The sequence below is a fragment of the Tachypleus tridentatus genome, chromosome 2, assembly GCF_004210375.1.
Source record: "Tachypleus tridentatus isolate NWPU-2018 chromosome 2, ASM421037v1, whole genome shotgun sequence".
Classification (NCBI taxonomy): Eukaryota; Metazoa; Arthropoda; class Merostomata; order Xiphosura; family Limulidae; genus Tachypleus; species Tachypleus tridentatus.
Genome location: NC_134826.1, coordinates 105,235,961 through 105,250,526, shown reverse-complemented (window position 1 = coordinate 105,250,526; position 14,566 = coordinate 105,235,961). Strand labels below are relative to the sequence as shown.

Sequence of the window (14,566 nt, the reverse complement as noted above, 5' to 3'; positions counted from 1 at the left end):
AATCACATCAAATGAAAATTTTACAACATACTGCATGCTTTTTATTTCAAGTTGTGTGTTTTAAGAAAGAATTATTCATAATTAACTAAACAACAACTTAAGACACACATAAGTAAAGAAAACATAAGCACATTGACTCAGGCTGATATAGAGAAGAGTGGAAAAAAATTCATTAAATTTATGTGAGAGTGAAAAAAAAATGAAGACAATTTTTACAGGGAATCAGTTTTAGAAGACACAATGTTTTTAGGAAATTTGGTTAATTACTACTTCATAACAACAGTTTTTTCAACAATTGGTGATATTCCTATGACCTGCAATAAGAAACAACCCCTCATGCACTTAACTAACATTTATATTATATTAATCATGTAAATTTAAGTTCAAAATTTAAGCCAAGAAACTTAAATTAAGCATTACATACTAAAATGTTTATTCTTTAGGATTTAACTTTCAAATTCTAATAGTTTTTCACATGTGATTTACAACTTGTGATCAAAAGAATTTTATAGGAAAAGAAACTTCCAAAAACACTTTAAGTATGCATTTATACATAATTTCAGTGCAAGCTAACCTGATGTTACATTTACCTTGTACTTTAAACAGTATTCAATACTACATTTTAAAGGATATGTAAACAAGTAGTTTATTACAATGACTAATCTAAATATTTTATACATGTATTTTGTTGAACACTAAAAAACTTTAATATCTTACACTATAATTATGGAAGTAATTTACAATGCATGATTTAAAATGTTACTTCAAAACAAAACCTACTGTTTCCTTTAAAAATATAGCTTCGACTTCCTCGTTGCCAACTTGTCTGGTCAAACCCCAGCAAAGTTGTATCTATTCTAACACTGGACCCTGAACAATTTGACATCAGATCTTATTTAGAATTCAGAACTGTTCCTTGAAATATTATGTTACAGTACATCAAAGAGTAAACCATTCATTAATATGTGCCACCAGAGTGGGATATAAGCATGTGTAATAAAACTGATTTATTTATTATTAAAAAACTCTGACAAAAAGCTCACTAATTACATAGATCAAAATTAAAATGATTTAAAACAACATAACTGTTTATGAAGATAATCTGCTATAACATACTGACTAGAAGTATGGAATTTTCTACACCAATACAGAATGTTATAAATATTAATACAGTTAAGACCTAAAACTTATGATAGACTAAAAAACATCAGCTGGGTGCTATCACTATTAAAAATATTTTCAGCTGTAATTCTAATAACATTATACAAGGTTTGCCCAGCTTAGGATATTAAGGTTTGTCATAAAACCAATCATTGAGCAAAAATGAAAATAACTTTTAGAAGTGGAAAATTCAAAAACTGATGAAAACCTTTAAACTTCATAAAATAACAAGTTATAATGAAATTATAAAGAAGGTAATGAATGGGTTTTATATTACAACCATAGGAAGCTCCAATAAACAGAATAAGAACATTTCAAAACATCTACATTGTTAGTCTGCTACAGTCAGTATACTATAAGCCTCAGAAACTATAATTGTGATAAATGCTTATTAATTGGAAAACTACAGATATTTGACCAGGAACGTTTATAGATTTCAAACATCACAAACCACTCAACTTTGGACTTTAGTATTTCTACAAGGACATTAGATATTTTTGTTGGAGATAGCTAGCATACCTATCAAGTGAAGTAAGTATACCTGTGTATCAACATAAAAGTATTTGTGCCTTGTGAACCATCAACAAAATATCCAGTTCCAGACAAGATAAAACAATCAGTGTTGCTTGTAAGTTTGTGAAAATATTTATATACAAGTTATCTGTAATAACTGTTATTATAAATTGTACTGTTGTTTGTATATTAAAATGTGTGTGTGTTATGAAAGAACTGTGTGTATCAATCTTGTTGGCAAATATCATAAATTTAATACATAGACATTCATTTAACTTTTAAATTCAAATTTCCAGTTATTTGAAATAATTTGTAATGTACATAAAGTAATAAGTCAGAGATCCATAATACGTAAATGAAAATCTAATGTTAAAATTTTCTAACATTTGAAATATATTTCTTATAAATACTTACCTCCTATAACATATAGCTTTATTGAGTCAATGCTGCCCTCTATATGTAAACTTTTCACACACCATTAGCCTTGAAATTCCCACCTAAAACAATGTTTTTCCACATGATACTGTTGCACTGTCGTATACAAATGAGCATGTGATAACCCTACAGACATAATTGTGATACACCTCCTAGCACAGCTGACTCCTGCACTGATTGCTAGGTCATATCTTAGAAATTAAAAAAAGAAAAGATACATCAGAAGTGGGGAGAAAAGTGTTAGCAGAGGTGTGTATCTATCAGAAATACATTTTCAGCATTGGAAAATGTTAACTTCTGATATGATACATAAACTCTTTCACATCTATCTAGAAGTGGTGGAAGGACTGGTGTAAAATGTACCAAGATGAGTCCCTTACAAGAAGTCCCAGAAGGGAAGAACCAACAAAGTGCAACACTCTATACAATGAAACAGTATAAAGGCACACCAATAAGAATTTGTACCCCATCTGCACCAGGATACACTCTTCGTCCATAAAGAAGGAACACGTTGTTAGGCCTGGCAAAATACAGAAGTACAGTCAGGAATGTACTATAAAAACCACAAAAGTGTTATTTGTGTAGTGTAGCTAAGATGCATTAAACTGTAAATGATGGGTCAACCTTAATCCAAAAGTAGACAGCATCAGGAATTTGTCATCCAGTCCATAACAGGAGGGTGTCCCTATCACCTTCACCTCAAATCCTGAGAAGCAAAAGAGAAAAGTAACATTCAATCTGCACATTGATTTAGGGTTTACATTGGCTGTTTCTGTACCAATCCAATACAAGGTGACCCCAAACCCCATATCCTGTCAGTGGTAGGATTAAAGAAAGCCAACTAGAAGGGTGAACTGTACCACACTGACAGAGCACCACCACCCTACTCTCTACCAAGTGGAAATAGTCACAACCCCAGCAGATAGGATTCCTGTGCTTCAGTTGAAGAAAATGGAGAGACAGCACATTAGAGAACCTAATGGATCTCATTACCATAAGACAGTGTCACTGGTGATCAAAACAACCTTATTTTTAAAGCAGAACAGCACTAGGTTTTAAATTAGGGATGGAGGATGGGCAATGATATTCCATTTACTTATGTTTACTTATGATGGTCCATGACTGAGCATGATTTTGACTGCACCTTGTTTAAGAGAATGATTACCACAAAGAGACCACTAGCTATCTGTGAAACATCCCATCTCAAATTTGACACTATATTAGGCCTTGATGGCTGTACATGGTGTGGATTTTGGATAGATATACCTTGGTAGGCACCATTTGCAACTGAATGGAAACCACTAAAGCATAAGAGGGCTCTGGAATGAGAAGAAAACAAAAAGAAGTTAACCACTCAGAATCAGTATCAGGTATGTAAAACAATATTTGGAAAAAGCTCACAGCTAAATGAAGAAAACATGGTCATATGATAGAGATAATTTGCAACAAAAATATAAAGGATTGTCCACATGCCAGCTTGAAAAGACAAAGAGCATTCCTATCTGAAGAAGAATACACTAATCAGATAAGTAGATGAAGTCATCCAATAAGAGTAATGGGAGAAAGACTGCAGATGTAAGAGGGATTCAAAGGAATTGAAAGATGGAAATAAAAACCACAAAAATAGAGCAGTGTGAGCCAAATAATAACATACCACATGGACAGGACAAAGTATGCAATCAGAATGAGGGTATGAAGAATGAAAATAAACAGATGGGAGAAATATATGAATGAATGCTCTGTCACCCTTATATGCCACAGGTATTATAGGGAGAAAAGCACAATCAGGATAGAAAAGTGAAGGAAAAGAATGCATGAAGAATCAATGGCATATATGTCAGAATGTCAACAATCACAGACAAAAAGGAAGAAAGAAATAGGTTTAAAGGAAAAAAAATGATACACAAAACAGGGAACCAAAGGTTAAAGCAGGAAAAGTGTAGGGGTTTGGAGAACAACAGTCAGTTCCCAATTGGGAAGGGCAGAAGATCATAGGGAACATCACAGAAAAATAGATTTGACAGCAATGAGAAAACAAAATGTATTAAATTGAGCCACTTATAACCAAAAATGGGCAATAAACCCTGGTAAAAAAGTCACATGAAGAATTCTGAGATGAGGAACATAAGGATGAAAATGATGCAGTGATCAACTTAAAAACATATGCAACTTTTGCTGAAAGACAAGGAGGGAAAATGGGCAAATAGAATGAGAAAGAGTTCAAAGATAATCTGAATTATACTGCAAAAGATTAGATAAACCCCATGTGTGAAGCAAAAGAACTGATATGGCTGATAAAAGATAGGAGAACAATGCTGAAAAAAAGAAGAAAATGATGAGTGAGGACTGAAGAAGGCTCAACAGAGAAAACCACACTTGAGCTGGTCAACAGAGTACAGAAAATGATGGGTGAGGACTGGAGGAGGCTCAACAGAGGAAACCATACTTGAGCTGGCCAACAGAGTGTTCCAAAAAAGACCCGAGAATGATTGTTCAATAAGAGGAAGATGATAAACAGCAATAGGGGATAAGCATAGAGGAAGAGGTTAGACCAGTCTTAAATGAATGTATCTAACGCCAGAGCCAATTGATGTAGAACAGAAGACTAGCAAATGGGAAACTTGGTGTTGTAATATGTGGCAATTGCATCAATGAGAGAGGTGCCTAAATGAGAACAAAACTACAAGAAATTCTGGGGACTGAAAAACCACTTCATGTGAAACATTTTGTTGGGCCTCAAGAGAAAATCTGAGATGACATTCAGGACATGTTGCACATGACATGAACCAGTAATACTTGTTGGAAATTGGCCTAGAAGAAAAGGTTGTGAGTATGGAAAAGGAGAGAATGAGACTGAGTGTCTCCATTAGCAACTGGTAAAAGAAACCATAGTTCAGTTATCTGTGTGGATCATAACCAGGTGATCATGATCCAAAGCTTGACAAACCACTGACAAACTTGACAAATGAACAGATTAATAAGAAGAGCCAATATGTCTGAAGACCAAGCACAAAATTCCCAAAGTTGATACAAGTACCCCATCCTGTCTGGAAAATATGTGCAAAGAGATGGAAATCTAAATGAAAAGGAGTAAAAGTAATGTCTTCTGTGGTATTAATTCTGTTGAGCCACCAGGTGAAGCTGGTGTACAGGGAAGGAAAAAGATAAATGATGGAGGACAAGGGATCCTATCAGAGGTTCTGCTGATCATGCAAATGACACACAAACAATGCACAAAGGGATACCATAGAAGCCCAAGTCCCAAAAAGAGAGAGAACTTCCCATGCAGGGAGAGAGAAGAAGATAGAGCAGTGGAAACTATTCAATCTATGTCCCTCAAGTAAAGTGGAGAAGGTTGGGCCTTGCCATAAAAAAAATTTTAAAACATCCCCAAAGAAACAAGATATTGAATGAGAAAGTGTGAGATATGATTTCTCTTGCATGATTAACTAACCAGAATGAGCCACCTCCAAAAAAAAAAAAAAGAAAAATGTGGTTGTAGGATGCCTTTTGTGATATAGCTGAAAGAAGCCAGATGTCAGTGTAATGATGGAACTATAATCCAGTGCTGTGAATATGATAAGAAAAAGAATGAAAAACTGGGGGAAAAAAACCTACAGACCTAACAAAAGGTCTTAAGGGGAGAGCACAGAACTGATTACCTTTGATTTGTTCAACAAGGTCAAGTTTAAATCTGGATACATGAAAACTGGGAATGTGTAGGCATCTAATGCATCTTCCCTGGTCATCCAAATTTCCAGAGAAAAAGATCACTGAAAGATAAGAAAAGTATCCACAGAAAATAGAAGTAGGTTGAGAAACTAACTGCAGTATTAAAACTAACTGCAGTATCCAGTATGACTGGATAAGAATCTCAGCTTTCCTGGTAACAAAGCAGAAAAATTAAAAGTAATGCCCTCTGACAAAGTTGAAAGCACTCAACATTGAACCAAAAACAGACACCACCTCTACCCCTGAGCCTAGAAGATAGTCACTGCTAAGAACGACAGTGCTAAAATCTACAAGTAGAGGAAAAACAGATAAGAGCAGAAGAATGGAAAGGGGGACTGGGAGAAAACTGGAAGTAGAAAGATAGGAGAAAAAATGGGCAAAGAAGCTTAAGAAGGAAATAAATCCAGTGTGGATAATGAAAAATGTTAGTATATAACCTCAACATGTGACTTCAAAAAGTCAGGTACTCTACCAAATACTAGTTGGTAGAGGAAAGAAGCCAGATTAAGGTTTCTGAGAAGAGAGTAAGGCAAATGCATCTGGAGCAAGAAATGTGTCCCTTCCTAACAACAGAGCAGCTAAGTATGAAGTGACAAGGCGAAAGAAGATAAAATACAAAGTAGAGGAAATCAGTGAACAAGTACCTGCCAAAAACCCATCAGAGAGATGGTGGATTGCCTCAAAAAGAATGTAAATGGAGGAAAGATATCATAAAAGTGTGATGAATATAAAAAAAGGCAAAAATATTAGCCTGACAAGGTCAAGCAAAAGACAGAGTTAGTTGACTCCAGAGTTTGTGATTCTATGAAAGAAAATACAGTTTGATGTTAAGCCTAGGCATACATGCATTGGAGCAAAGTAAAATTTAAAATTACTTAATATGGTCTGGAATATCTGGAGATTGAGTGAAAACAAAAGTCAGACACTGGGAACAAATTAAGAGGAAGAAAAAAAAATAATGCAAATCAAAAAGAAAGAAAAGAAGCATATCTGAGAAACCATGTCTTGAAATTGTGAAGAAAAAAAAACAACAACCTGGAAGACATTAACATAGTTTTGTAAAAGATTTGGCAAAATACCATCCAAATGCACTTTGCCTTGAACAGGATACACAGGAGAAAGTACATGAAGTTCATAAGGTCCTGGTTGCATGAAAGATTCCACTTGCCATCACACAATAGCCATCACTTCCTCAACAGACAAAAAAAAACACAAAAAAACAATACCATTTTAGTTGTTAGTCTAGCATGAATATCTTGTTGTTCCACACAACAAAAATTGGAAATTACCTCACAAATTAATTTTGAAATAAAAGGCTGTAAAATCTGAAGGTGCAAAGTTAGAAAATAAAAAACTTAACTTTAATATTTCTACAATTGTTTTTTGTAGATACATCCATAAAAACATCTATACCTCAGAAACTCGCATAGAAAAATAAAAAAAGTATCTATACACACAATTGCCAAACTGAGAAATTATAATTGAACAATCAGTACAAAAGAGGTCAACTGCAGTAAGAAGATGTGTCACACTACTATTAGCAAAGGATTGTTGCTTGTTCATTTTTTTTTTTACAATACAGTGATATCATGCGATATCATTTTAATTGGAAGTTTTGAGGATAATGTCCAGCAAAAAAGTTTGCATATGAAAAGAAGCACTAAATCAGAAAACTTGCATGTCTGCACAGGCAGTGTATCATACAGGAACTAATTATGAAGTTTCTTTAATAAAACAAATAACAATCAATATCCAAACACATAAAAGCTTGAGTTGTTAACCCTTAAACAACAGGAATGTTGTAGGTAGCAGCAGCAATTTATGATGATTCCCATTTAAAGGTGAAAAACAACAGTGAATATCTAAAGAAAATATGAATTAAAGTTAAGGTTGATATACAATTTGGATGTTTGGAAGAAAAATGAAATAGAAATTAAAAGAATCACTTTTTCCTTTTACACGAAACTTCATTTAATGGTTTTGCAATGGGCATCTTTTTCTGTGCATGTCGCAATGTTTTTGAGAGTTTCATTCAAAATTTAATTAAACTACTTTCTTATCATGGTATATGAATACATTTAGCACAAAGATGTAACTAATAATTCAACTTTTAATAGAATTTAAGTTCTGAATTTTATAAGTCAATATTTTTAAAAACTCCTAAATTTCCTCTAGGGTGAGAATTGCAACATCTTCCTTCTTGGCATCCCCTCTTCTCCATTTCATTTATTGCCACTGCAAAGAAGTTAAGAAGTTTAAAGTAACTACTCATAACAATTTTATACCTTTCATTTTATTTGGTTACAAATCATAAAATAGAAAATCAGACCCCACTTGCCACACCCTCTCTTTTCACAACTGCCAACAGTTTTCTCTGATGTTTAATATTGTATAACCTATAATCAATACAAATCCTATGTTTTGATCTATCAAAGAACATATTGTATTACATTGTTTTCTGCACAAAAATTGTCTGTTTCATTTTCAGTTCAAACTTTAACATCGTAAACACACTGACAAGGTTAGCTGAATTTTTAATAGTTTTTCTCGCATAGTTACAAAGCCATAAAATTGTAATAATTATGGAACATTGCCTGCTTTTTGCATGTTATTATTCTGTATTCTCTTGGTGCATTATTTAATTTTAAAAATTAATTTAGTGTAGTAGTATAATTAGTATAAAAAAGTATAGTGAACTGTCACTGACAGATGTCAGCTGTTACATACTATAATTTATCTTGGACAAGTTTCCAATTTATTATGTTATGGATGTTAACATATTACAATTTCAAATTGCTGTAAATCTGAATTTTAATTTAGGAGTTAAATGAATGTCAGTATGCATCAAATTCATGATATTTTCCAAAACAAATTGATACCCACAATTTTCTTTCTCAGCACAGATATATTTTGATACAAATTACAATAACAATTATTACAAATAATTACTACAAATAATGGTTTGTCTACACGAGTTTTACAAAGTTACAAACAATACTGAATTTTCTAAATGGTCTGAAACTGAATCTTTTATTGACAATTCCTAAAGAGAAAATTAATTCTATGTTGATACACAGGTATGCTTCTCTTCATGGGAAAGCTAGCTAGCTTCATTCTTGGTGAGCCTCACACAGTTTACAAGCTCATCTTTTATCCAGGAAAATATTTGATGTCCTCATAGGAATACTAACATCCAGAAGTTAATTCTCTGAAGTTCAACAGTTTACAATGTTGAAAAGATCTAAATGTTCTTGGTCAGAGATGTGTACTTTTCTGATTAATAAGCATTTGTCATATTTATAGCCTCTGAGGTTTATAGTATACTGACTGCAGCAAACCAACAATATTAAACTGTCTCTCCATGTGTTGTGATTTACAAACTTTAAACTGAGGTATTAGAAAGTTAAATACTGGTATTTAAGTAGATATATACAATGTTGATTCTTATACTTGAGAATCTACTACAAATTTCAGTAACAGGTGGGACTTTTGCAACATGTATTTCTAGATATATATTAAACTGAAACAAACATAGACAGTAAAATAAATACATAATAGTAAATCCATTACACAGCAAAAAAAAAAAAGATATATATTTCTTGTTTTTTGTGTTTTCTTTATTGCTATAAAAATAACTAAAATATAAAAATTAGAAACTTTAAGTAACATTAGATGAAATAAAGAACAAGAATTTTTTAAAGAGGTATACTTACAAACAACTTGCAAGTAACCCATGCATTATATATTTTAATAAGGTAATGTGAGATACACATCAGCCAAGTTTTTATAAACGATATGATGCAAATTGTATTGTTTTATTGTTCTTTGAACCATGTCTATCTAATATTCACATTTCAAACATATATATACTGTTACAAGTTTAAAAGCCATTTAGGATACAAAAATCCAGTTTGTTACAATTCAGTTATTCTAGAATGAAAAAAGGTAAATCAGATTTGTTTCAAGTTTATTTTTAGTGGTCAGAAAGATGATCACATTGACTAACCTTGTTTAAGGTTAGGGTAGAAAACATAACATGAAATATAAAGCTTTACTGAAGACAATACATTTGAAATTTATTTAGAAGATTTTAAAAATAATGCAACTGAAATTTGACTCTTTACATGAAAATGCATTTTTAATCTTAACATGAAAGTCACTTTGCACTTGTAGCAGTTGACACTGACTCCATATATATTCAGGAAAAAAATTCTCAGCAAAAATAATTCATTACAAAGTTTGATTTTTTGAGTACAATTGACTCTTAGCAGTTACTGAAAGTTTATGAAATTCTGCAAAGATAAACAAAGCATATTAGAAGTTACAGTATGCAAACTATAAAGGTCAATTCAGAGTCAATTCAAATAAGCCTGCAGCAAGAGAGTTAATGCTTTCATTACCTTATATTTAATTCCTGTTATGAAATTAATTTGAGTTAAACTCCAGTTTGTTTTGCTTCAATGGATATTTTTGTTAAGCAACCAACTCTTCTGATAATGAACATTTCAAAGAGAATCTCAACACTTCAGCATTTATCAAAGGATGTTACATATACATTAAGTTGTTTAATAAATATAATATTATGAAGGAAACACTAATGCTCTTAATTTAACCTTGAAGAAATTACAAAAACTTGTCAAAATATATTTTAGGTCTTTTAAATCATCAAAGCCACAAAAAATATATATTGAGCTTCTGCTGTTGTTGATGATGCAAAAGTGTTGCTATGAAATTCATGTTGTTCTACTTCAACTACTTATGTAGGTTACTAATTCTTTCCTTAAGAAATTAAGTAATTACATATTACATTAATGGCAGTTTTTAGCAATGATGTCAAGTGTGGAGGTGGTGGTGGGTTTGGCATTTTATAGTGCAAAGCAACCAGGTTATCTGTGTCAAAAATCCAGTAAAACAAACCAAATGTGAATTTTTCAATTAAAATGTAAACAGCTTGAAATCCAATTTTTATATCAAGTGTACAGCAGTAAGAGAGAAATTATAGTAATACTAGTTTTAAAGGACATTCTGTAACACAAGTTGAATGGTCATAACTTGCCCAGGTAAGTACAAACATCAGCTTTAGTTACCTGAAGTTGGCTTTTCCAGTCCTGGTTTCGAGTTATGTGACATTACAGCCATTTCCTAATGTCATAGCGAACTTGTTGTACTTCAAAAAGGAACCATAAAAAAGGTCTAATTTATGAATTAAAAACTTAAATAGTATTGAAAATGTCAATGACCTTTAAAAAATTAAAAACATTTGTAAGGTGGACAGTGTTACCACCACCGATAACACTATCCAATGTTATGGGTAAATCTTGGGACAAAAAATGTCTAAAATGGTACTGTCAATGAGAGTTGTAATGACAGCAACACAGTAAAATGGTTCTTTTTGTGACCCGAGTGTCATACAGACAAAACATTGGTGCATCAGTCCCAAATAAAAGAAAACAATGAGTTAAAAAACTGAACAATGTGTAGTCTTGTTCGCAAAGTGCAGCAGTATACATCCGAGATTAAGTGGTGGACATCAACTTTCAAGCCTTAGGATAAGTAATGTTAGGAATCGTTTTCAAATGCTGCACCTCTTTTTCTTCCAACCATTTAGGGCAAGAACAAAAGGCCATGTGAGAGCTATTGCAATTGATGTAATGAGGGTCAGTTTCACAATGGTAGGCATCATGGTCCTTGCCACAGCAACGAGCACACAACAAGGAACAACAACATGACATCAAATTCCTCTCAATAATAACTCCTAATGACGAATTCAAAGTAGCATGAGGTGTAACCTCAATAGGTATATCCCCAATTGCCTTTAAATGCAAGAGGAGTTAACTTTGTTGAAATGTGGATGTTTCCACCAATATCTCACCAGATCAAAACTTCTTTACTGACTTTGGAGGGCCAGAAAGTCCCTTTAGTCCCTTCTGAATGAAAAAGGAAAACATTTGCCCTTAAGGTTTGTCTGAAAGTGAATGCAATAAGAAAATGAGATTCAACAGGTGTTACAGATGTTGAAGATTGCTGCTCAGAATCTTCAAGACATGGTTGTTTTTTTGCTGTGAATTGTTTTTTCAGTAGTTTAAGTTTTTATTTGGAGGATCCATAATAAAAAAAGGAATATTTCGGTGCCCACTGACCCCACCCACCATGGAGCCCTATAAGGAGACTCACTACAATGTCAAACGAGGACTCTGCAACAATGCCAAGGTTTTGTGAGCACTATACCCAAACAGCAGCATCAGATACAATGTCTACAACACCTGTTGAGAACATCCAACACTGGTACTTGGTTGACCCTAGCCTGAGTGGACCAGGCAACCGACCCAAGGGGGGCCTCCCCAAGGCTGCATGTCTACAGGAATTTAAGGCCAAAGTGGTGTGTTAGGGTAAGACCCCTCAACCACCAGGATCCTCTCTTCCCCTTCACAGGTCACCACACATGGCAAGAACGTGGGTGGGTATTTAGATCCCAGAGGAGGTAAACTAAAAGAACAGAACCTTTCCTGGAAGGTCCCCTCACCACATACAGAAATTTACACCGAGGTGATCAAGTGTAGGAAAAAAAAGGGGATAAAGTGAAGCACAGGATGCAAACATAGCATTCTCTAATCTCAAAAAAATAGCTCAGGAGAGATGTCAATCAAAAACTAAAGAAGAAAGGGCTACTAAAAGGTTACATGGGGTTAAGGGATTGAAACATGAACACAGTTCACTGAAACAAAGTGACAGATATATTTGACAAAGGGGGTGTCACATAAAGAAAATCAGCCAAATAATGAAAAAAATAACTTAAGAAGTACTGTGACATGCAAAGACAACTCTTGGAAATATGTAAAAATTACAATTTCTCACATAAAATAACAATATATATTACCAGTTCAGACTTAAATCTAATTATAAATTACATTAAATTTTTGGTTACTGTTGAATATATTGCTTCACATCTCGCATTGTTTGTGGAAGGAGATATCACTAATATACAACAAAGTTTATACATTAAAGAGGCTTATACACTAAGCATGTTGAAATTCTCCTACACTTCAAAGATTAGCAGAAGTTTAAAGTTTCTGGCATGAGAAGACATAATAAAAATTAATGTCCTGTAAGTACATTTTATAAACAGCAAATTAACTTACTAGAAATGGTCATGATACAGCCTCAGGTACTGGTTATAATTGTTATGCTGTCATTTAAAAGCTTGAAGCAAGTTCTTGTTTTCCAGAATCTAGCTTGTATTTTTAACATTTCTTCATCTAGCCAGGTGATATTAGTTTACTTTAGTAGAAATGAATCCATTGTGACTTACTCACCATTTCAAAAGTCAGAAACCACAACCACTTCCACAATCTCAACATCTGTCAAAAAGACTCCTCTGTTTTCACAGCTGCCACCTTTGCCTTCTGACTCTGAAAATACAACTCTTATTGACTGGGTTAAGAGGCTAAAGCATGTGGCTGCCCACCTCAGCAAGAACAGCTCCAGGTATGATAATAAGTTGGTTGGGAGTTCAATAAGTGGCAAAGGTAAAGAGTATGGTCAGTTTACAGATGAAGAAATGGAAGAAATAAAAAGATGGATTTAGAAAACAAAACTTGCTTGAAACTTTCAAACAAGAATATTGTAAAGATACCAGTGTTACAAGCAACTGAAATTGCATCTTAACCTTTCTATTAAGTTAACTTGCTTTTCATAAAGTGTATTGACAGGACTTTAATTTATTGTCTTCTTTCTTCTTACACTAGAAACGTAAAAGATTAACAGAAATTTAAAGTGAAGGAGAATATCAGCATGATTAGTATATATTTTGAGCTTCTTCATTGCAAAAACTATTGAAAACTGAATATTATACAAATCAAAATTCATTACAAGTTACACTGAGTTTATAACTACTATTAACAAGGGAGTAACCTACTGAATAATAATGTTACATCAGCCAAAATTAATTTTAAATTATATTGTATTTAGGGTTAATTTTAACACCAGAGTAAACTGCTGAATAATGAATGTCATACAAACCAAACATCAAGTTATATTGGGTCAAGTTCAAAGGCTGACATGAGAGTAAACTGTTGAAGACTGAATGTCATACAAACCAAACATCAAGTTATATTGGGTCAAGTTCCAAGGCTGACATGAGAGTAGACTGCTGAATAATGAATGTCATACAAACCAAACATCAAGTTATATTGGGTCAAGTTCCAAGGCTGACATGAGAGTAAACTGTTGAAGACTGAATGTCATACAAACCAAACATCAAGTTATATTGGGTCAAGTTCCAAGGCTGACATGAGAGTAAACTGCTGAATAATGAATGTCATACAAACCAAACATCAAGTTATATTGGGTCAAGTTCCAAGGCTGACATGAGAGTAAACTGCTGAATAATGAATGTCATACAAACCAAACATCAAGTTATATTGGGTCAAGTTCCAAGGCTGACATGAGAGTAAACTGCTGAATAATGAATGTCATACAAACCAAACATCAAGTTATATTGGGTCAAGTTCCAAGGCTGACATGAGAGTAAACTGCTGAATAATGAATATTATACAAACCAAACTTCATTATATAATATACTGAATTTATGATCAATTCAAACAGGAAAATTAACTCACTGAAGGTTTAATGTTATATAAACCAAACTCCACAGTATATTACATTGTGTTTATGATCGACGTTAAGAAAAGAATAAGCTACTAAAGAATGAAAGTTATGTAATAGC

The 14,566-nt window shown here is 33.1% G+C and overlaps 1 protein-coding gene across 24 annotated transcripts in view; it reads right to left on the bottom strand.

The window, feature by feature from the left end:
- LOC143244761 (ankyrin repeat domain-containing protein 13D-like) overlaps positions 1-14,566 on the bottom strand; it is a 95,168-nt gene that overhangs the window by 32,918 nt on the left and 47,684 nt on the right. For 22 of the 24 annotated variants that reach the window (XR_013025308.1, XR_013025306.1, XR_013025302.1 and 19 more), the window contains one exon: positions 781-870. The exons of the other annotated variants lie outside the window; for them this stretch is intronic. Coding sequence is in view for 14 of the 22 variants with exons in the window: in XM_076490020.1 (XP_076346135.1) it covers positions 781-870 (90 nt within the window). In the remaining 8 variants the exon portion in view is untranslated. The remainder of the gene's footprint in view (positions 1-780; positions 871-14,566) is intronic. 24 annotated transcript variants of the gene reach the window in all.